Here is a 24,531-nt window from a genome sequence, read left to right as displayed (position 1 = left end):
AGAATAAACAATAACATAGATATCCGACAGATATCCAAGTAAAATCACGTTTTAGTATCATTTCCACTCATTTGCTTTCTCATTTAATGTCAAATGTTGACAGTCAAGCCTTTCCGCATGTCTCGAATGAACAAAAAATGCAATCGGTTTAATTAATAAAGCTACTATACCACAAAGTTAAAAGTGCCTGTAAGTGCATCCCAAAGTAATCCGGCCGTAAGGCAGACACTTATGAGTGCGCTTGGTATGTTCCATGCAACACTCGTAAGAGTACCCCATAGCAGATTCTAAAGTGTCCTTCTAAAGTGAGCACTTAAGGTCATTACCCTGATTTAGAACTGAACATAGATTTTTAACCTAACTTGGCCTACTGGTTTATTACTTTAAGGGAACTTAAATTTTGAAATAAAAGGGGGGTCACTACATTCGTTTAGGAGCAGGAAGACCTTGCATATTCCATATAATTCCTTTATAATTCCTCTGCGAGTACTGGCAAAGTACACGTTTTTAGCGACAAATTATTTTTCAACATAGGAATTGATCTGTTTTCATTTTACAAAAAGAATTTGATCGCTACACCCAAAATGTGAGAAAAACTTGATAGGTCACCATACTCGTTTACGAGAAAGCGACAATTTACTTCTCTCGCGGACTAAGCTGCATAGATAAAAGCCGCCATTTTGTTTATGTGCGCGCGCTAATTACGTGTAAACTTCTGCGGAGTTTGGATGCGCAATGCAATACAGGGCAATAATTTTAAGTGGAAGTTTTATGCAACGGGCCCTGGTTCTCAACTTACCTCAAGTCTGTATTGTCTGACATCAGGCCCTGCATTCTCATTGAGTACCTATTGTCCACTTCTTCCACCTAAATGAGAAACATTTTATTAATATTTCTTTTCTGCGATGATGTTTTTTTCTACAAACGGAAGCTATAGTTTGATGCTGAGCAGTGCTTTTCCAGTGAAGTTTTTAATTTTTTTTTTGTTTCCATTTGGAGAAAATTGGTTCAACTGAAAAAAAAAAATCGTTCGGCGTACGTACCATAGCGACTGGCAAGTCAGATCAATAGCAGAGTTGGGTAGGGTAAGGTAAGGTTCCTTGCGGTGCCAAACGGGGCAGGGTACCGTGCGGTACTGAAGGGTACGGTGGAGGGAGAGGGGGAGAAAAGCGCAGCACTGCCTAAACTACGAATAATTGAAGTAAACACTAAAATTCTCTACAGTCAGTACAGACCTTTTCGGCAAAATGTTCTTCAAAAGCAGCCAATTTGACTTTCTGTTGAAAAAAAACAATCAATTATATTAAACATTAGACATCACTGCTGTTATGCTTTTGCATAGGGAGGAGGAGGAGAACTAAAAGGAAAACCAACCGGGAAAAACCCATACATGTACATTACCTAAAAACTAAAAACTACACTAATACTAATATTGGCACACATATAACAGCATAAAAACCTATACGAGTTACATAACGGAGTCATATAAATTAGCACTTAATAAAAGAAGTACATATAGTGCTATTCAAAAGTCCTTCTTTTCAACTAGATATAACAGCGAACACATACCTTGTCTTCCAGCTCCATTTGTGTCTTTCTGAGAATTTCTGTTTTGGTTTTGAGTTTCTCTTCGAGCTCTTGTTTTTTCTGCTTCAAAGTCTGCAAGAAAAAAAACGTAAAGATTATGATTTCAGTTGACTCTTTCTGCTGTCACAAGGAACTTACGTACAACCAAGACGAGTTTTCTGATCAGTTGCAGGGCCAAAATCACTCCTGATCGACTTAGTTTATGCATCCTTTATCGCGCCCTCCATCAGCTACATGTTGTTTCTTCGAGTTCTGAGAGAGCGAGAGCGAGAGAGCGCTTTAACGAGCTTCACGAGAGCGTTTTAACGAGCTACGGCTCCTGAGCTCTTCGTGGTGAAATAAACTATGTCGATGTCTATGTCTAATGGCTGCTAGTGATTGGCTGTTTGAATTCGGGCCACGCAACGTTTCCCGCGCTTGCCACCGGCTATTCGTTTTTATTGCGAAATTTGATTCGGTTGCTATTATTTTCAGGCGTAGTGATTGGCTCTGTGATTTTGGTTCACGTGCCTTTTCCTTTGACCTTGAAGAGTGTTTAAATTCGGCCAGAGCAAGGCAGCCATCTATGTCCGCCTTAGGAAGGTGTTTGCCCTAAAGTAGTGTCCTTTTTGAAAAAAAAAACTGCAAAAGCTACGGGCGTAAAATGTATGGATGTAACTTAATCCTGCCTTAAAAAAACAGGTTTAAAACTTCAACAAATCGCTCAAATACGGATGATTTTGCAGTTTGTACGCGATTTGTTTATTACGCTCTTATCTTTTTACCTGCATCTCCAGTAGGGCTGACTTGAGCTGTTCGGAATCTTGCACACACTCAGCAAACTTCTCCATCAGATGCTGAAATAAATATAGATAGACTGAAGCAACTGTTAAACGAAATGAAATTCCTGTGTGTTTTAGCCTCCTTTGCACACGTCATCATTTGCCTCGGTCACTGAGGGGTCTAAGAGTACGAGAGACTCGTGTGAGCTGGGCCATTTACTAGTTTTTTAACTTTTTCTCCGCATTCTAAAATTAAAATACTTACATCAACTTCTTTCTTGTGATCTTCCACCAAAACCTGAATTTGTCTTTGGAACTCTTTGTTCATCCCGTCTATTTCCTTGTTTTTCTCGTGAAGCATTTCTCTTCCTGTCATAAACAAAGAAATAGCATTAACTAAACATTTTACATATTTGTTTTGTCTGTTTGCACCTGAGATTAAAGGAGCTGTGTCCCCATGCATCTTGGAAAATTGGTCAACTTTTTCAACTTTTTCTCTCGTAATCCTCATCGTTTATTTTCCGTTTATTCCTTTTGGTGTGTTTCTAGTTTAAAACAATTATTTTTAGGTTTCCTTTAATTAAAAAGCAATTATTGTACATCAGAAAAATTACTTGCATGTCGTGACATACGGCACGAGTTGAGAAGTAAAAAAATGAGGGTAAATCAGTTGAGGTGAAGACTACTCACGCTGCTTGGATAGTTCATCTTCTGTACGTCTCTCGTGTTCATCTCGCAATTCTTTCTGTGAAAGACAAATCAATGTAATTATAAAATTCGCACGGTTATATACCTTATTGTTACTCATTTTCGTGGGACTTAATTTTTGCGATTTTCAAAAAATCGCGAAATTAAAGATCCCGCGAAAATTTATTTTAAACATTTACTATTGTATTTTTTATGTTAATTACGTATTTTTGGCCAAATCGCAAAAATTAAGTCCCGCGAAATATGCTCCGTTCTATTCTCTGCGAAATTTAGTTCTCGCGAAAATAAGTAACAATAAGGTAGAATGCGGACATATTGGGCGCCTTGCTGTAAAGCAGATCTAAAATGTAGACCACGTTTTGAATACATTTGAAATACATTGTCGTAAAAGGGCTTAAAGTGGCACGCGTTTTGTTTTGGAACAAAAGCGATTTTGAACAAATTATTCTCGGCTTTTTAAGTTCTTCCTGTTTCTTCTTATAACGGATTTAAGCAGCTTGGCGCGTGACATCTTCGATCCCAGTTTTCAGTCCAAACTGATCCAAAATGGCGGATAGCTTTGGTTTTGTCAAAGGTGTTTCACGTTTGTCCCTTTTGTCACCTGCTATTAAATATTCATTACTGGCAAGTAAAAAAAGTGAAGCCTCGAGCCATGCGGCCCATACTGCCGGAGGCTTATCCAGGTTAAGCGGCTAGGAATATTTCTACTGCCCCCTGAATGGGATGCTAGTCCATCACAGGGTACCCCCAGCATTATTTCGCCAGAACCCATTTATACACCTGGGTGGAGAGAGGCACTATGAAAGTAAAGTGTCTTGCCCAAGAACACAACACAGTGACCCCAGCCAAGGCTCGAACCCCGACCGCTCGATCCGGAGTCCAGCGCACTAACCATTAGGCCACCGCGCCTCCCACTGGCAAGTAAAGGCACGATTAACTTAATATATGGAAATATTAACAACTAAGTACTACATGGTGAAATTATTTAATTAACAGTTGTCTAGTTTACAGCGAGGCAGCCAATCTTAACAGACTCAAGTTATTCTTACCACTCTTCTCTGCCATTTATAGTCCATTTCAGTGGCCACAGTCTCCTGAGAAAAACAGCCGGTGTAAAAATAAGCAAAGAATTTCAGTTTAAGAACAGTTTTTCATTCTACTTTTAACTAATGCTCTTTGCCTAAAATCAGAATATACTGCAGTCTAAAAAATATGTACGGCCAATTGGTCGCAAGCTTCTGGGAAGATTTCGACTTAATGGTGATTAAACTTACATAACGAAACTCGCAACAATCAAAACATCAACAAGCTACAATGTACATTTAAACCCGAAAATTGAGCCCGGGTGTTTTAATGTAAATTCTAATTCTGACCTTATAAGCCTCAAAAGCTCCTTGAAGACACTCCATTTCGCCCTGGAGACCGGCTGTAGAGATAAGCGGAAAAAAAATACTATATTTTAGATCCTCTGGCCAACCCTTAAATTTGCACAAAGACTACGGTACATGTATCTCAAAGTGTGCTCTTTTTATTTACTAGACGCATGTAACGTCTTCTATAACACGACTTTCTTCTATTTTCTCTTCAAGAGATACCGGTCAATGAACGTTTGATACAAATACTGCACGTTTTCATTTTTTTCCAGTCTGTTGAAAGTATTTTTTTAAAAAAAAAAAAAAAAAAAAAAAAGAGGGGGGCAAAAAGGGGAGGCCACCCGGGTTAGAAAAGTTGTAGTTCGGTGGAAGTGAGCTAGCCAATTTAGACTCATTCAGTATGTTCATCTCGTTGGAAAACTTGTAGACATCGTTAATGTCATCAAAGCTTGTCTTGAGACAAGCCACGTCGCATGTACAGTCGCGTACAGACGGCATTTCTCGATTTTATGCTAGACTGCTTATACCCCATTCACACCAAAGCTAAAACACGTTTAAAGAAGCAGTTAAAGTTAAACACATTTTAAAATTGTTTTCTTCGTTGCAGTTGCCAACTGATGCATGTCGACTTTAAATTTAGCACAATGAAAGCACAAGTAACCTCTCAGTTTCCTTTGCTGATGTTCATTTTATTTAAAATAGTTTAGCTAATTATGTTTTAAAGGTGTGAATGGGATATGAGACATCTCTAGTATAAATACGAGTCTTACAATTTGCGTTATAATTACCACACTTCACCTCACTTTATCTCACCGAAGTTTATAAAAAATTATGTAAATCCTTAAAAAAACCCAATAACATGCACATTTCTTATTGAGTACCTTTCTCTACTTCAGCAGTTCTTCTTTCGTCCTGAAGCTGTTGGTGTTAAAAAACGAAGTTGGTTATAACATATCATGAAGACATGCAAGCGCTTCAAGGTGTGCAAATCACTACCTTTTAATCTCCCCAGAGCGTTAAGGTATCACGGAAGGAAAATTGGCGTTTTCGTTCCAAGTCGATTGTGTGCAAACCATCAATGTAACCCCAATAAAGTATATATTTTCTGAAAGCTTATTGAATAAAGATTGTTATTGTGGATTTTGTTTACATCATATAAACCATAATAAGCAACGTCTCTCCATTAATTTTTTTATGAATTTTTAATCTTAAAGAAGCCCTAAACACGCCATTTTAAATTAAAAAATCATAAAAAATAATGGAGCAAGAAAAGAAAAATCGAGACACCGTTTTTTAGACAATATATGTAGATCAAATCAATAAAAGTTTGGCTCTCATGTATTGTTCACAAATAAACCTAAAGTTGCGCAACACATAATTGCAAAAAATCTGACGTTGCTTATTATGGTCCATATGATCAAAAAAAATCAAAATAAATCTTTATTCAATAAGCTTAGAAAAATAATTTTGGGGTTACCTTGTGGTTTGCACCATTTCACTTGGAATGAAAACGCTAATTTCCTTCCTGATACCTTAAAGGACAACTTAATTTTTCCCTAAAATTTCACTTGAAGCCAAAAAGAAACGTGGACAACATCGGTAATGTACTAGCATTTGCATGGTCATGGCTTATTAGTCGATTATTCATGCACGGAATCAAACGTTTGTAAGGGTTTAAAGGCCTGGCTAAACAAGGAAACATTGTTGGGGATGCAAATGTTTCTCAGTTTAGCCACGCGGGAAAGATTTGTTGCAGATAAACATTTGCTTCACAGAAACAAAAAATGTTTCTCAAAAAGAAAAAAAAGATTTTTGCTTCCCGGACATAAATTTTGTTCCAAAACATATGTTGCCCAGTTTAGCCACCATGGAAGGAATGTTTACTAGCTTTTGCGCATGCGTGACACTTTGTTGCTGGAACATTGCTTCCTAGTTTAGCCAGCCTGGCAGCAAAACATTTTCCTTGCTTCTTGCTAATTAAGCCACCTAGGAAACATGTCAAGGGACAATGTTTCCGCAACAATGTTTCCTAGTTTAGCCAGGCCTTAAAGATTAATGAGAACAAAAACTTGCTCTGAACTACGTGCACGTACATGTACAATTTCAATGTTGATGCGATAAATCAATCATCTGCAAACATTGAAGCAAGCGCCAAAATGAAGTATAAACACAACTAGCATCAAATCACCTTCTGGTCAAAAGAGTTCTTTAACTTCTCTGTTTCTTCGTCATGATCATTTTCTACCGATCTGTTGAAAAAAGATGAAAATGTAAAAATATCGCCACGTATAAAATGTACGTCGAAAAACTTTTTTACACAGGTTTCATACGTATGTACATATCATTTTAAAAGACTGTGAACTTGAAAACCAAAGTTCAAAGAATAAAATATCGCCGCATATATAATGTGCATTCACTGTACAAACTTTGTTACACAGCCGTCAGGGTTAATATTTATGCAACTCAAAAGTCTGTGAACTTGAAAACCGAAGTTCAAAGCCTTCAAAGTCCTTCGATATACAAAGATGTTTTTGTCTCAAACTGATCTGATTTCTTGCTGATCAGCTAATAACTTACTTGATATGCTCTCTATGTTCCTCATGTATCTGTTCAATGTGAAGACGGTGGTTTTCTTGGGTCTAGAACAAATGTTAAAATAATCTTAAATGCTGAAAGCCAGTGAAATGTGAATTTATAAAGTAGAATGATGCATCAGCCTACATGTATATATCTTTATTATTATTATTATTATTATTATTATTATTAATATTATTATTATCATATTATTATTATTATTATTATTATTATAATCAAAGAAACTATATTAAAAAACGTCTGTTATAATTGTCTGTGGTGCAAAACTATTTACATAAATGGTTCTATATACAGACGTTAAAATGAAAAGCAAAATATGTTATATAGAAAAGGTATAAAATCTGAGAAGCGTTTAAAATTGGAATGAGCGATTTAAAATGCAAAGGAAACATAATGGTTACATTGTGCGTTTTGATGTGATCTGGCGTACTCGAGTAGCAATGAAAAACAAAAGAAAAACTACATGTATTTAAAGCCTTGAAGCCATATTATTATTATTATTATTATTATTATTATTATTATTATTATTATTATTATTATTATTATTGTTATTATTATTATTATTACTATTATTATTATTATCCATAAGAAGAACACAGGATCCATAAGAAGAACACAGGGACTAACAATGTAGACATTGCAAAAGATAACGCAACCGCCCGCCTAACTTAGTTTTATCGAATTTTCATATTTTTTTTTTCTTGTTTTTACTTTCGATCACTTTTTATTCATATTTCGCTATTATATATTTTTAATTACTCTGTAAATAGACAATTAAAAAAAATTATTATTGAAAGATTTTTTATTGACTTTTTTACAGCTGATTTTCAATCTTATCTTTTTATCGACGTGTGTACATTTTTTAATGATTGTGAAATAAAGTTATTGATTATTAAAAAAAAATTAAAAAAATTATTATTATTATTATTATTATAATTTCCAGTGAGTCGCCATTTTCTCAAATTAATGCCAGTACCGTAGACTCCTTATCCCGGTAATCTCCCAGAGGAGAGTTAAAAACTTAGTCAAGTCACTGTAGACTCCTTAATACAAATATGTATGTATTCGCCCTCTGACCGTTTTAGACATGTACAGTGTAATAAAACATCACAAAAACATGATTTATTTTTTTATAACCTTTCTGAGGTTCATCTTGTGGTTTAATCTCTCTTCTTCCAAAATTAATGTCAAATCATCAATCTGCTGACGGAGTTGTTGAATAACTAGGTCCCTGTGTTATTTCATAACAAAATAAAAATCATATGACTACTAGAAGGAAAAATGCCACCACACACATTAAACCAATCAAATTACATGTACAGTAGAACCCCGGTAACTCGTCTCGAATCACGCCGAACTAACTTCCATTTCCCTTGGATTTGAACTAACTTTCAGTCATATTACTCGGTTCTCGAACTCGGTGACTTAAAACCCCGCTAAAAACTAATTCCCTTGATCATGGGTCATTACACGATTCATTCTTGCACTCGCCACTGCCCTCGAATAAACGAAAGATATTTTGGCCATTTTCCCTCTTATCATATGTGTAGAGTTTCTGACGCTAATTTAATTTGACTGTACTGTATACCGAAGTACTATCAGTACACTATCATTATAACTTGGAATTTTGCTTCTAACTCGAACTTTTTTTTTTTTCCCTTCAGAGTTTGAGTTACCGCGGTTCTTCTGTTTATTCAGAAAAATCAAACAGTAATAATTTGGGAGGCATAGTAGTTTTATTCTGAGGGCATTGATATCAAGATCACATGGGGTGTGCATGTTAATGAGCAAAGAGTCATTTTGTTGTGCTTCGATTCTGGGTAAGACAGTCTTCAAGTCTGATAATGTTTTTACCACCTACATGTATGAGAAAACTGTAAATTGATACAAATTGCTAAGGGTATGTGACAGGGGGGATAAGCTTTCACCTATATTTTACTGTTTATAATACCTCTAACTGAGAAAATTTATTGAAAAGATTACTTACTTTTCATCAGGAGGCTGTGATCTAGAAAAAAAAGAAAGGAAACGAAATGAAAAATATATAATTAAAAAATAATATTTATTATATAAACTGCACTGTTTTAAGAGGGTTTCCAGCCGAGTATTATTCACACATGTAAAAAAACACATGGCTGAACACATGTAAAATTACGATTTATTATACTGTGATATTTATTTATTTTACTGTGATATTGATGACTTTAATTATGCTTGATTGTTTGACATGGTGTATAGTTGAAACATCTTTGGGTCTTCCAGACTTCGGTGATCTTTGGTAATGTTCGGAAATTTTCGTAAAATGTTCGGAAATCTTTGGAAAATTACCAAAAACTTTGTTATTAATATGTAACTTATAGAATAAACAAAATAATACATTGGTTGCTTGGAGATATGAATTTCTCTTTTCGTGTTTAACTCTTTAGCACCCATGTATTATTCTATATAATTATATTAACAGGTATATAATAATTATATTTAAAGGTTTCATTCGACTACTTTATATGAAAACAAAATCAAAGCTGAGCTAAAATGAATGTGCAAAATATATAATTGTATTTTTAAATTGGCCCAGTGTTTATTATGTCAAAACTTATTACAATTTTAAATTTAGAAATTCTAGTATATAAAAAATATTTTTAACAATGTACTTTTTTATTTGCTGTAGTCTTGAGTAAAAATAAATAAATGTTTCAAATACTTTATCAATCCATAAAATTTTATGGTTTATTTATTCATTTGTTCATTTATTAAGTTTTCACTAACCTGATCAAATGGGGCAGATAATACTGCATCAGTGAAGTGCTTTCAATGTCTTTATTTTTCTTTGCTTTCTTTAATATCTTTGAATATCTAATTAGGCACATCAACCTTTTAATGTTTAATTATTACAGGTCGAAATGATGTCAAACTAGTTTGATATATGTATTTTCCTTTGCTCCAGATTTATTACTATCCATTGTTATAATACTACATGTACTAATTATTATTATTATTATTATTATTATTATTATTATTAATTTTTATTATCATAGTTATTATTAAAATCACTATCCTAATTATGTTTCAAAATTTTAAATTTGCATGCCCATGCTGTTAACATGTGGACTTTTCTACACTGTAAGTTTAAGTTATCATGTTAGTGTGTTATGTTGTTAATAGATATCAATTATATTTATTTAATATTATTTTATTAGTTTATTACATGTATATAGAGGAGATATTACCTTTTGCTAACAGTTTCATCATTTGGAACTTTTTGATATGTCATATTTGGAACTTTTAGATTTGTCATACATTTAGAATGTATGACATATGTACATGCAGTATCTTTAATCTTGTTAATTGTATTACATCCATTTTAAATGTATTTTATGTAATGTATCAGTTATTTTAATGAAGAATATTAAATTAATGTTTTAAAAATGGTTAATCTTAATATACGTGCAACTTTAGTTAAATCTTATACATGTACATATGTATCATTTTTTCACTTACTTTTTTCTTGTCTTTGCCTAACGAAACAAAAGAATCAAAAGAGTATGTCAAAACAATACCAATTAATCTTTAATTTGGTTATTATATAAATTATTTTCTTTTTTATTCTTCACACTTTTTCAAATCATTTTTAAACAACAACAATCAAATTATTTGTTACACAAAACCAACATCAGCCTACCCTTAGTGTAGCACAAAACAATCTCTGTTTACCCAGGCTAAATTTTGCTATATAGCTGCACATAAATTATTCTAAATTAATAACAAAAACTTTTAATTTCATTAGTTACCTTTGTGGTACCTTCCCTGAAGAAGTCATCTGTTATTGTAACATTAATCTTTTCTTTACTTCTTGACAACACATAACCTGGTGCTAATGTTATATTTGTCATATTATCCTGTTTGAAATATAATTGGTACAATGTCATTAGACTCCCCAGTTTATACAGTCTACAACTGTAACTATAAATTAAGCTGATTGAAATTTCCACCTTACATTTTTAAGTTAAAAATAAATGCCTTTAGCTACCCTCTGTGACTGATTTTTTTTTTTGTTAAAAATATGTTAGTATAGGTAATCATTCATTTTCGAGTTCAATTTGGAGTTAATTTGCACAAGGGAGTTTTTCAAAAAGCTGAAATTGCAGCACATGACTGACTATTCAAACTGACATAATTATGTTTTGCTTCCACTACACAGTTATAAATTGGGTGCATTGGCCAGCCCAGCCACCATCCTGTTTATTCAAATTCAACGGATAATACAAGAAATTACAAACTACTAGTAATATGTGACTCGTAGGGCCTCGCGAAGCTCTGGGTTATTGTTGCCTAGTAACGGACAAAATCCAGCAGACAGAATAGAAACAGAAACTGAACAACAACGAACTGCACGATTACAGAGACTTCAACAAAATACAGCAGACAGAATACAAACAGAAACTGAACAACAACGAACTGCACGATTACAGAGACTTCGACAAAATACAGCAGACAGAATATAAACAGAAACTGAACAACAACGAACTGCACGATTACAGAGACTTCGACAAAATACAGCAGACAGAATACAAACAGAAACTGAACAACAACGAACTGCACGATTACAGAGACTTCGACAAAATACCGCGGATAGAATACAAACAGAAACTGAACAACAACGAACTGCACGATTACAGAGACTTCAACAAAATACAGCAGACAGAATACAAACAGAAACTGAACAACAACGAACTGCACGATTACAGAGACTTCGACAAAATACAGCAGACAGAATACAAACAGAAACTGAACAACTACGAACTGCACAATTACAGAGACTTCGACAAAATACCGCGGACAGAATACAAACAGAAACTGAACAACAACGAACTGCAAGTGCACCAGAGCCAGACACAAAAACCCCTAAAAACCAGCAAGTGGAGAAAACGGGAAACGTGTGCCCCCGACCAAGGCAGTGGCGTTACCCTTGGGTTTTTAAGGTATTCTTATCTAACATGCTGTAAACAAATACTTCTCGAAATATATGATCATACAGATACCATTATAATAGCAGAACCATAATACTTAAACAAAACGAAGCGTAACCCTACATGTACATGTACATCCACGGATGACAAAGGAAATAAAAATAAAACCAAACATTGACCAAAACGTGGCGAAGGCTGACCGTAGAATGTCTCACCTTCCTAACAGCCACCTATAATTTTCAAACTCAAATCCCACTATACACTCTGTACCACAAACCAGGACCCAACCCTCTGGTCTGTGCTGGCAAAACAGTAATTATGCCGAGTCATGTACAGTACCGCTCAAATGTAAGTTGACAGTCCTTCGAGCCTCGAGACTCGATCCTCGAAACTCGAAAATTTCGAGTTTCGAGTCTCGAGTCGAGTCTCGAGTCGAGAAAAATAATGAGCTTGTCGCTTGAATGATTCCTCGAGAATAAAATTGCTCAAGCGGGCCGCACTCTCGAGTGTTGTACTATGGTCGAAGCCAGCGTGCCGGCTACTCATCTCTGCTGTAACAACGCGCGCTTGGTCGTTTAATATTTCGAACCGTCCCAACACACATATAAGGTGGCGCTTTTGGCACAAATCGCGACAACTCGCTCGGCTCGCCATGGCTCGCCTCGCTCCTTGTCGCGATTAGTGACCAAAAGCGCCACCTTATATGTGTGTACAAAAATCGCGAGCGGCACGCACAAATCGCGACATTTAAACAAAGCTAAACAAGACTTGCACGCTCCGGTGAGTGCATAAATTATTGCAGTAACACAGGAAGTCATTGTTTGACCTTTATTTATATTGCGTGGGTGTATTGCTGACAAGAAACGGAAAACCCCCATTGCGTAATTTAATTTTTTTTTTTTATGTGAAATATTTTAAGACGGTAGCAGCATCAATCGAATGTGATTTATTCTGTTTTTCTTTTTACATCGCCTCAACGGTGTTAATCTTCTGATATTTTTTCCCAAGCAGGCGTAAAAGCTCGGCGAAATAAAGAAAACCGCATTGAAGACAGCAATAATATTGATAATGTTTTGTGTTTTTCATTCGTGGGCGATCTTGTGTGACGGAATCATTAACATAAACGCCAGTTCAATAATTTAGTTTACATTGGCAGTTTTCTTGATAAAAATAAAACCTATGCTTTTATATAAACTCTTTATGGCAACAGCATACATGGCACAGAAAGAGACAAATTTATAGAAAGCAAACGAAGCGCCGCTAAAATAGCATTAAGCATTGGCGATTTAGCGGACGAAATGCCGATATTAAGTTGTATTGTGCAATAACAAAATACATTTGTTTGTCTTATTTCGTTCAAGAAAGAGAAGAAAGTTCTTTGATAACTGGCAAAAAAAAAAAGCATGGAACGTAACCAACATTGTTTTTGCCGAAGACCTTGGCACGATCTGGTTATATATAAAAAGTATTTCTTACTTGATTTTCAAAGCGCATGCGTATGTGTTTATTGGCACAAAGATGGTACCACAAGTGAAAAACGTGACAAAGTGAACTATATATAAGTTAACGCGGCCGTAACTTTTTGTTAGTTCACAAATTCTGGTGAAGTCAAGGGAGGTAGTGGATGGCCAACCACTTGAATCCTGTTATAATGGCTTGTGCGGATGGTGAATTACGGGGTATAGGGGGACTCCTTTCAGTGGGAGATACCCCTGGGTGAACCCGCCTCGGCCCTACTGATAACGTGGGGGTGCTCAGAAATTCCTCGGGATTTCAAACCTCGGCAGAGGTAAAAATGCGGGACAGCCGCCTTGTCAGCGGCGGGGAAAAAGTCCTAGCCGGGGCTAGGCAAGAAACAGCCAACGAGCACCCCCCGACCAGGGTTTTGCCCTTTCGTTTGACCTGTCACGCAACGTCACGCGTGACTGTAACGCTCTGTGTCACACAATGTCACGCTGTGTGTAACACAATGTCACGATTTGTGTCATGCGTTAATTTTATTTTTTTGAACACTCAGATTAAATCCAGTGTTTATTTTCTCAAATCTGATTTCGACTCGGCTGCAAGACGTTTTTTTAATTTCTGCAGTTCTTGTTTTTTTATCTCCTGTCTCAGCCGTTCAATGTCAGGACTTCTTTGCTTTTTACTTTCTTTTGGAAGTGTGCCCTTACGAAATATTTGTTTTTGAATCTCATAACTCTCTTTCTCATTAAGAACGCTCTGAAACTCAGCATCTGTTATTTTGCCGTCAACAAGAGATTTGGAAAGAATTCGGTTGACGGTATCAAACTTTGACATGGCAAGGGCCATGATTTTGCAGTGCTTAATAAGTTTGGGCTCGAGTTTTTTGTAAAAACCGGTTAAAACTGCAGCGCTGGCACCGAACGTAGCAGCGACTATGCCAATCGGAAGAGCCGCAGGTAAGCCAATCCCTGTCATTGCAGCACCAACCCCCCCTGCTGAAAGGGCACCAGAAACGCCACCAGCAATGAAGCAAGCGTAGTTGATAATTGTCTTTGTTCGCTTGTATTTTTTTGCAACCAGCCGATAGTGGTCAACTTCTTCGCTTAAATATTTCAAAACTTCATTCGCTTTTTGCAAACGGAAGTCATTCTGTTGCGGCAGAACAGGATATAAAGTTTGGGTTTCCGCGTGTTTTACGCTGTTTTCTTCGCTAACACCATAATCAGGGGCACTCGGGAGAACATTAGCAGATGACATGGTCGTATACATAAAATTTTATTTTTGTATTTAATTTAATTTAATTCCAGCTCATATGTAAGATTTGTGCCGTTAAAATCGAATGGGTTTCCATTTTCATCTCTAATCGAAAGAGTCAGAGATGATACATTTTCTTCAGCAGAAACGTCGCGCAAGACGTTAAGATGTGTATTTTGGTAACAAACTTTTTCATACGGTTTTCCACGTATGTCAAAAAACGCTAAAAGGCTTGTTGGCTTACCATTTAGCAAGCTTTGTTGCTTGTCGATAAGGTCACAGTCGATAAAGTAATTTTTAGGATTTGAAACATTATTTATCTCAAATGTTTCAAAATATTCTTTTTCAATGCTTGCGTGATTCTCAAACCCAGGCAAATTAAAGAACTTAATAAGACTTTCATTTAGTCCAATAGTTTTTAAATTGGGCTCTTTTGCTCTTATTATCAAAGAACGACCTGTAATGCCTTTTGTTACAGAAAACATGTTTTTCTCTGGAAATCCTTTTTCAAAAATACTTCCAATGTCATCGAGTGAGTAGTTTCCTTGCCGTATATAACGCGCCTTCTCTTCCTTGTTCGCTTGTTTATAAAAAACTATTCCATCCTTTTCCAAACTATTCCAGCTGTTGTAAAGAGAACAACTTAAAAGCCGGATATAGCTTGGTTTTGGAATAGGCTGGTCAAAATAAACAGTGTGAGGATTTTCTGTTGTGGTGACAGTGAGCACAACCATCTTTATAATTATCTTTTGAAAAATAAATCTTTAATATAAAATGGCTCCGCCTATTCCGAGAGCTGATGACATTTCTCAATCAATTTTTCTTGATTCAAAAGAAAGAGATTTTATGAAGTGGATGAAAACCCCAGAAGCAACTAAAATTTCTGAAGCGGCAAAAGACAATGCATGGAAACCTTTTCTTGCAAAATATCCAAACGCTGACCGAACAAAATTTAAAGCACAGGTTGAGTTCGCGTACAACCACACAGCAACGGCAGACATTTATTACAAGGCAGGGCAAGGCCATTTGATAAATGTTTTTGGCTCTGACAGCAAATATTGGAGCTCAGAGATGAAAAATGCACTCGGTGTTGCGCAAAGCGCTGGAGGTTTTCCACAACAGCTGTCACCAAGCGGCGCAAAAGGCGCATCTTTACCAATTCCCGCGGTTGGATTTCACGAAGCCGCACCGAGTTTGAAAAAAATATTTAACAGCAAAATAAACATCTACGTCACACCAGATCAATATTTCACAACGAAATTAAGAGAGATTTTTCAAAAAACAAAACTGAAGCATTCATCAGGAAAAGAGTCAAAAAGGTGGCTTGCTAGCCCAAATATTGGCTACTGGCCTCAACAACTTAACTTTGCTGTCTGGTGCGCGACAACAGGCAGTGGGATAAGTCGTGAAATTTTTGATGAAGAACACTCAGCTCTCAGTTTGCCACCTGTTGTGCGTAATTTTTACCTTTTTCACGTTTATTTTACAATAAGGCGAATATTGTTTCAGATGGGCGGAATTCAGAGCGTAAGCGCCTTGCCAGGCGACCCAACGTTTAGCCAGTTCGACAACAAGTACGACGTGGCTTCGTATAAAAGAATATGCGCTGAGTTCGGTGTCGACCCGTCAAGCGATTTTCGTTTCACAAGAGGCGCCAATCATGGGCTTGGTGATGTTTATATCTGGTTTACTAACATTGGACCAAAAAATTCTGGAGCAAAATACCCCGATTACGATAAATTTTCGGACGAAGGGGGAGCTGCAAGCAAGGGTAACTTAATTCAATATATCGAGCCAGACGACGCTGCATATGCACAGGCAGACTGGTTTTGTCCTAACGCCGCAGAAGGGCTGACTCAGGCAGGTTTGTCGAGAGTAAACCAGTCGATAGAGGCTTTTGTCTACTGTATTCTGGGTTCGCAGGTCAACGTTCGAAGTAGCATACTTGGCACAGGCGGCCGCGCAAAGGAGGCTCAAAGTGAGTTCCTCGTGTTGGTTGAAGACGCTATAAGGCAACCAGATCTGGCAAAGTCAGTTCAAAGATACCAACTTTCTATCGATGAAGCGAAGGTTCGGCTTAACCTTGCTGTCTGCCCTGGTGCCTGGCTGATGCCGGGTAGTATGGTGATAAACACAGAAAGCGTTGTCGGCTACAACAATCAGCTGAAGCAGGCTGTAGCAGGAATGAAAATAGGATTGAATAATGATGTTAATAAATCAACAAAAAAAGCAGCTCTTAAACTGATGGCCGGAGGACCATCAAAGGTAAACCCACCAAACAGCCACCCTTCAAATCCTATACACAAGGAGTCACAAAGGGACACAAAAAAAACTACGGCACCAGTGAGCACAGAAGGTGCTAAAGCTGAAAGCGCGCAAAGCGCAAAAGCGACGAAGGTCGAAGTCAATGATACACACGAAATAAACAAAGCAACTGTCGCTGTTGGCGCGGTTGGAGCTGCAGCTTTGCTCTACGCCCTTATGCGTTAACGTCTCTTTTTGATGTATTTTTCAACAAGAAAAGCAACCACAGCAAGGATAAGCAGCCAGGTGTGTTCAGCAAGAAAACCGATGGCTTGACCCGCGGTTTTGAAAAGAAAGCTCACAATCGAGCCAATGAGCCCTGGCAGAGCTGATGCAACCTTTGAGCCAACATCTTTCAGGCCTTTTCCCAAAGCTTTGCCGGTAGCCTTCAAAGAGTTTGTAATGGCCCCAATAACAGCACCAATCGTGACACCAGCAGCAAGAAAGATCGCTGTAACTGTCACGCCATTTTTTTTGAAGATTTCTTTGATCCTCTCACGAAGTGGAAGCGCTCTTTCTCTTTCTGCAATCTGCGTTTGCAAACGCGCGAGCTCCTCGGTTCTTTCTGCAACTCTGTCTTCAGCCGCTTGTTTTTCTGATGGTGAGGCATTTTCATCTTCAATAACTTTTTTGTCTTCCTCGTTTTGGCGCTTGAGCTCATCTTCTTGCTCACGAAGTTCATCAAAAGTTTTTGTTTCGTTAAGCCTTTCTTGCATTGTGCTTATTTCAGTATTTTTTTCTGAAATGCTTGCCCTGAGTTGGTCGACTCGTGTTTGATCTTTCTCTTTCTGCTTAGCTTGTTTTTCAAGAGCAGCAACTTCTGTTTTTGCGTTTTCAAAATCCTTTTCAAGATTTTTTTTCAGTTGCTTAAGTCTGCGCAATTCTGATTCATTTTCAACATTTGACCCAAGTTGATCCATCTTGGCTTTTGTTCGCTCGATTCTGATTCTCAGATCTTGCGCTTCTTGGGCGGCTTTTTCTTTTTCAAATTCAATTTTTTGTCTTTCTTTAAGTTGTTTTTCGGCATCTCTTAATCTTTTGCGTTCATTTTGTATTTTTTCTTTTTCCTGTGAAATCAGAGTTTCGGTTTTTGGACCAAGTGCTTTTTTAACGAAAGTTTTGTTTAAGAAATCAGAACGCAAACCGCTTCCGTCATCTAATACTATCTTTGTTTCACCACCCTTTGGACCTGCCACAACAATTTCCATTGGTTTTTTTGATGAAAAACGAATTGGCCCAAGTTTTCCAAAATCCACTTTTTGGTACCTTTTCTTTATAAAATCTTTTACATTTTGTATTTCTTTTTCTTGATCTTCAGGTGATAAAATGTCACTCGTAACATTAGTAGAAACGTTTCTTATGTCCAATAATGAAGTATTTGTGTTCCTTCTTAAATTTCTTAGTCTTTCTTCTATGTCTTCGACATAATTAGGTAACAATGGTGTTTCTTCGTAGGATGTGTCTGGCAGCCCGCTCTGTTCGTGCTGCATTGTTTGCATTTCATATTCTTCACCTTTTTGTTTGGGTGTGGATATCAACCCGGGCTGAAATGGTCGGGTTGTGCCGACCTCTTGTTCCTCTTCATCATCGTTATCACTGTTGTGGTCAAGATCTCGGTCCAAATCAGGGTCCTCGTAGCCAAAATCACCACCACCTGTTGCCATCACGTAATTTATATATATTTTCAAATTAAACTTTTCAATTTAACAATAAAACCAATCGAGAGATGGCTGCTGTTCAAGACAACCTTCGACCGGGACGCACAGAGAAAATACTCGGCGCACTGAAAGCCGAGCGCGCTGTAAAACGAATCACTTTTGACCGCACTGAAGCCAATCCAGAGGAAACGTTGTATGTTTCAGTGCCAAAGCTGAACGAAAACGAGGTCATTGTGCCTGGCTCGCTGGCGCTGCGCTTCAACATCGACTTGAGCGGAGGCCATGCCAACAACTTTCTGGTTGACAACGTCAGCCGAGCTCTGGTCGACAAGTTTGTTGTAAAGTACGAAGGCACCGTCATGCAGGACACGGTGGGCTATGACATCTACAAAATATTTGAGGATTTTTTCCTTTCGCAGGAGGAGCGCGACGACAGGGTGCCAGAGGGAATTCAGAGCGAGGACCTCAACAAAATTCGCTCAAATGCTGGCGATAAGAAAACTTCAGGAGTCGAAGCAGAAAAAAAGCTGAATGAGCTATATGGAAATAAATACCGCATCCGTCTGGATCACCAGATTCTAACTGACCACGGAGCATTTTATCCACAGGCACTATACAACGATCTTGTGTTCGAACTGAAGCTCGCGGCAGCCGAACATGTTGTAAGAGGCTCAGATGCAACAAAACTGAAATACAAGCTGACAAACATCCAGCTGGAGTACGAGATGATAAGAAGCAAGGAAATTGCAGATGAGGCGTTCAGCGCTTACTCGGGCGGCAAAGAGTTCGCTTACGACCACATCCAGCGTGCCGAAGTTGTTACTTTTGCAAAAGGATCCGACACACGTCTGAATCTTAAGGTCAACCCTCAGAGGAGGTCCCTAAAAGGTATCTTGCTACTTTTTATAGAGCAATATGCCAAAGGTGCAAGGATCTCGGAAAAGTACATTAACCCAGACCTTACAAAAGTAAGCGTCACTGTCAACGGCTCGCCAAACATGCTGTACAACAACGGCATCGAAGGAATGGACATATGGGAAGAAGTTAAAAGATTCTACATGAAAGAAAAAAATAAAACGCAGCACATGACCCTGCAAAAGTTTTACACAGAAGACAAGTTCGGCCTTCTGATTGATCTGCGTTCCATGGCTGACCACTCGATGCACGGAAGCGGCAAGCGCCTTGTGAACACAAAGGACGGTGTCCAGCTTGAGCTAGAGAGGAAAACAAGCGGCTCAGGTAATTTGAACTGCCACATTTACGTAATCAGCGACGCCCAAATGAATATAATTGGCAGGCAGTTAGAATCTGTGCTTTTATAATATAAGAACGAAGTTCTGAAATGGATCCTGCCAATATACCCTTTAACGCCCTCATTGTTGGACCAACAAACTCAGGAAAAACAAGGTACGTGGTCAATCAGCTTTGTGGCCCTTTCCGCGGCAAGTTTGACTATATCGTGCTCATCTGCCCGACTTTCGCGCACAACAAGACTTATTATCGCTTTGCTGAGGAAGATCTTCGATTTTTTGTTTTCATTTGCGAGCAGCACGAGGTTGAATCTTGGTTAAAGCTTTCAAGATTTCTTTTTGAGGGTGCGAACACGCTTATAATCCTCGACGACTGCGCTGCTTCTAAAGATGTGAAAGGGCGAACGGGGGAGTTGGTGAATCTTGCTTTCTCTGCTCGCCACGCAGGCTTGAGCATATGGGTGCTGACTCAAAAAATGACAAGCATAACAGCCTCATTCCGCGAAAATGTTGCGGCAATCGTTTTCTTTTACACCCCCTCTGCCAAGACCACGAAGGCAATCTTTGAGGATTACGCTGGCGAACTTTCCCATGAAGATTACAAAGAAGTCATTTCAAAGCTGAAAAAAAATAAGTTTTCGCATCTTGTTATTTCTCATCGCCACCCTTACGGCACAGAATTTTTTTATTGAACATATTTTTTAGAGTAATAAATGGCTGACCCGTTCGCAACTTCCACCGATATCACTGCAAGTGAACGAATTATGTTAGAAACGTCCGTAATGGAATTGCTTGAACCTGAACCAGTGTCGCTAAGCGACTCGTCAGAGATGCAAGCAGCGGGACCTGACATTCCAGCTTTACGTGAACAGCTTGCAAGACTTGTTTCAACAGGCAAGTCTAAAGAAGCAATCGGTGTGCAGCTAACTCACGATCAGGTAAAGCGCTTGACCGACAAAGACGTCGAAAAGTACTTCAAGAGGTACGAAGCGTATGTTGGGGCCAAGACCACAGAAAATCTTATCGACAGCGCGCTCACTCTTTTTACGAAAGCCGCAAGTCTGTTCGTGCCCTTAAAAAATATTGAAGCTTTGCAAAAAGAGCTTAAAAATGACTACATCGTCAACAACGAGCTTTCCAATCTTGTCGGCGGTTTGTCTTTCAAATATGGCAAGTTTCTTGCTCCAGCTTCTGTTGCTTTGATAACGGCAAAGCACATTGATTACAGCACAGCACCACAAGCGACTCTAGAAAGCGAGCATAAAGATCTTCCTGAGTAAATTACTAAGCAATGCTAAGAAAATGCTAAGTAATTACTGAACAATGCTCATTAAATGCTGACCAAAAAAGTTTGCTAAGCATTTTTCATTTAAATATATTATTTTTTCTAATAAATGGCGGACCCTAAAACACAAATACCGAGCGAACCTGCAGTTGTTCAAGAAAACGTTCCACAAGTCACTTCAACAACTCCTGCAACAAAACCTGCCAAAAATCCAAAGCGAGTGGCTGCTGGCAAGCTTGCAGCTGAAAAAACAAAACAGGCTCGTGAAGCACAGAAAAAAGCTGCTGTCGAGGCCGCTGCCATAATTGCAAAAGAAAAGGAAAAGAAATCTGCGGCTGCTAAGCGAAATGTAACTCCACCCGTAACGGAACCAGCTCCGACCGAGTCTCCGCCGGAATCCAGCGGTCTAAGCACAAATCAATGGATCTCTTTGATGAGTATTGGCGTTGCAATTATTACAACTTATGTCAAACGCGAAGACATCAAAGCCTTTATCAAGAGCAAAACCCACCCAGCCAAAGGCACGGCACCAGAACCCGAGCCAGCTCAAGAGGCTCCTGCAGAGCGGCAGCGAATCAGCGCATCATCGAAAATTCCGCAACCAAAAAGAGGAATTCGTCCGATGGATTAATAAACTTTCAATTAAATATTTTTTCATCATTTTATAATAAAATGTGGAAAGTCCCTGACATCCAACAGTTTATGTTAACCGTTGCTGCAGTTTCAACGGTTGGCTTGGTTTGGTTAAATTTCACGGAAAAGTGCGTCAAAACAATCGTTTGGATTGCAAAAAACCCAGATATTTTCGTGAAAGTGCGCGAAAGCGCTCAAGAAGAAGGGGAACAATGAATTTTCAATTAAATGTTTTTTTTTTTATTTTATACTGAACTAAGTTCTACCGTCATGTCCGACAACAAACTCGTGAAAACACTCATGGATGCAGCCACCATTACAGGTCTAGCCGCCGGAATCGGCTGGGCTGCCAAAAAAGTTGTGAAAGAAAACTTCACATCCGACCCAAGCAGCAGTTTTATGAACTATGTAAAGTTCACAGCCGTCATGACAGGCAGTATTGCACTAAAACAATATCTCGAGGACCAGAAAATCCTCCCCACCAATTAAAAAAAATTCGCATAATATAAGAACAAAGACACACAATGGCAAGCATCGCGATTATGGCTGGCGGAGCTATCTTGAACGCTGCTGCTTTCATTGGCGGCAACTACCTTGCTCGAGCTTTGGGTGGCGGAGATGACGCCGCTTTAAAAGAAAAAGAAAGACACGACAAAGCTCTCGAGGCTTACCAGGCCGCTTACGCTAAATACTCTCGCGACCGCACCAAGCTCCTCGACTGGATACAAACCAACGCGGAAATAAAAGAGCAGGCCAAACAGAACTTCACTAACACTGACTACGCTTTCAAACTCTACAACCAGGCACATCCTGACAAACAAATTATTTCACCGAAAGAGCCCAAGTTTTCTGATTTTTATAAGCCAAGCGAGCAGCAGAAACAAGGTGAACTTATGTTCGTTGGTGCTGGCGCGCTTGCACTTGGGTACGCTGCCTTTCGGTTTCTTTAAACTTTTCTTTTTTTCTTGTATACGCATGGATGCAAAGATCTCGAAAGTCTACTATAGCCCCCAGGGCTACTGGAAAGGAATTGCCGCGATAAAAAAATTAGCCGAGGCCGCCAAGGTTTCCGAAGATGCTGCAAAAAAGTGGCTAGTTAAGCAGGCCCTTTGGCAGATCTACCTTCCGGCACCCCGATACGTTCCTCGCCCAAAATTCGATGTTTCTACTCCAAACGCGGTCCACCAGGCGGACCTTCTTTTTCTGCCACACGACAAACTGCCGCGAGGGCGAAAAGTTTACAAATACGCTCTGACTGTTGTTGACGTTGCCAGCCGTTACAAAGAGGCCGAGCCTTTGACCTCCAAAGATTCAACTGAGGTTGCAAAAGGTTTTCAGACAATTTACAGGCGAAGTGCACTAAAATGGCCACAGATGCTGCAAGTTGACCCCGGGCGCGAATTCATGGGAGCTGTTACCAAAGAAATGGAAAATAACAAAACTTATATTAGGCGCGGGCGTGTTAACATTCACAGAGATCAAGCCATTGTTGAACGTTTTAATCAAACACTGGCAGGGCGCCTGTTTGGTTATCAGTACGGTGTCGAGATGAACCTGCCATCTGGCCAGCGGTCGACAGCGTGGGTAAAAAGGCTTCCAGAAGTTGTTGCCGCTCTGAACAACGAAGTTACCAGTCTTACTGGTAAGAAACCAGCTGCAGCAATCAAAGAAAAGGCTGTTTCGTCAAAACCGTCCTCAAAATATACAAGACCTGTTGGCAAGAAAGAAAAAAAAATCCCTTCTCTCGTTAATGTGCGCTTTCTCTACCAACCTGGTGAGCTGGAAGGTGGTGTAAAAAGGGCAACAGATCCGATTTGGTCATTAAAAGTCTACAGCATTGAAAGGTCTGTTACTAAACCTGATCAGCCAGTGCTTTATTACTTACACGTTGGCCCCAAGCGCGGCTTCGTGCGTGAAGAATTGCTTGTTATTCCTCAAAATACACAGTTACCACCAGAGAAGCTATAAACGTTCTGTTTATGTCGGCTTATATCCGTAAGCATTTGTATGTATCCCATCATCCGCTATCCATCGCTTTGAGTCAAAAGGCGACAGCGAGACCTTGTTGAGATGCATTCCGTAAATCTCATGTCCCACGCTTCTAAGTATGTTCATTCCATGCCACAGCTGCTTTGGTCCTTTAAGCGCTTCCTTATACTGTTCATGCATTATTTGCTTCTTGACAACACATTTTTTTACACCCTTCGCTTTTTTTATTTTTTTTTCGTCCACCTTTATCGATGACTTTTTCTGTCCCGTACAAAAGCAATCTGATATAAAGGTTTCGGTAAATTTGTCGTTTATTTTGTCCAAAAACTTTTTTTCACTTTTTACATCAGTCATTATCGAGTATATTTTTTGTCCCGTACAATCACACTCTGTTATGTATGTTTCGGGAAATTTGTTGTTTATTTTGTTCAAAACCTTTTCACTTTCTACATCAGTCATTATTGAGTACATTTTCGGTCTGAGACAAACACACTCTGATATGGGGGTTCCTGCGCATTCGTCTTTCATTTTTCCCAAGACCTTTTTGTTTTCGTATGAATGGAGTGGATGCTCTTTTGGGTAGTCGCTTGTATCATACAGAGTTTTGTTCCATTCCATGTCTTCGTAGATGTCATCTGTTTCGATCTCGAGCAAAAGGCTGTCTGTGTCCGTATACAAGAGCTCGCAACGCGGACCGTATACC

At 38.5% G+C, this 24,531-nt stretch overlaps 2 protein-coding genes across 2 annotated transcripts in view; one reads left to right on the top strand and one right to left on the bottom strand.

Annotated features, from left to right (window-relative positions):
* LOC144630352 (flagellum-associated coiled-coil domain-containing protein 1-like) overlaps positions 1-24,531 on the bottom strand; it is a 40,184-nt gene that overhangs the window by 4,686 nt on the left and 10,967 nt on the right. Inside the window, exons 4-18 of the mRNA XM_078488711.1 lie at positions 10,813-10,920; positions 10,523-10,539; positions 9,012-9,032; positions 8,162-8,255; positions 7,007-7,068; positions 6,618-6,678; positions 5,311-5,347; positions 4,430-4,482; positions 4,106-4,150; positions 3,039-3,093; positions 2,614-2,717; positions 2,352-2,423; positions 1,570-1,659; positions 1,236-1,277; positions 800-867 (exon numbers count right to left, since the gene is read on the bottom strand). Coding sequence (XP_078344837.1) covers positions 800-867; positions 1,236-1,277; positions 1,570-1,659; positions 2,352-2,423; positions 2,614-2,717; positions 3,039-3,093; positions 4,106-4,150; positions 4,430-4,482; positions 5,311-5,347; positions 6,618-6,678; positions 7,007-7,068; positions 8,162-8,255; positions 9,012-9,032; positions 10,523-10,539; positions 10,813-10,920 — 929 coding nt within the window. The remainder of the gene's footprint in view (positions 1-799; positions 868-1,235; positions 1,278-1,569; positions 1,660-2,351; positions 2,424-2,613; positions 2,718-3,038; positions 3,094-4,105; positions 4,151-4,429; positions 4,483-5,310; positions 5,348-6,617; positions 6,679-7,006; positions 7,069-8,161; positions 8,256-9,011; positions 9,033-10,522; positions 10,540-10,812; positions 10,921-24,531) is intronic.
* On the top strand, positions 16,831-21,201 carry LOC144630863 (uncharacterized). Its single transcript, XM_078489236.1, has 4 exons — positions 16,831-16,974; positions 19,091-19,788; positions 20,069-20,078; positions 20,860-21,201. Exons 1-4 carry the CDS (start codon positions 16,831-16,833, stop codon positions 21,199-21,201), a joined length of 1,194 nt encoding a protein of 397 aa, XP_078345362.1.

This window comes from Oculina patagonica, chromosome 11, assembly GCF_052425735.1.
Source record: "Oculina patagonica isolate OP01 chromosome 11, crgOcupat, whole genome shotgun sequence".
NCBI classification, from domain to species: domain Eukaryota; kingdom Metazoa; phylum Cnidaria; class Anthozoa; order Scleractinia; family Oculinidae; genus Oculina; species Oculina patagonica.
The sequence above is the reverse complement of the archived record's forward strand: the minus strand, read 5'-3'. Positions and strand labels throughout refer to the sequence as shown.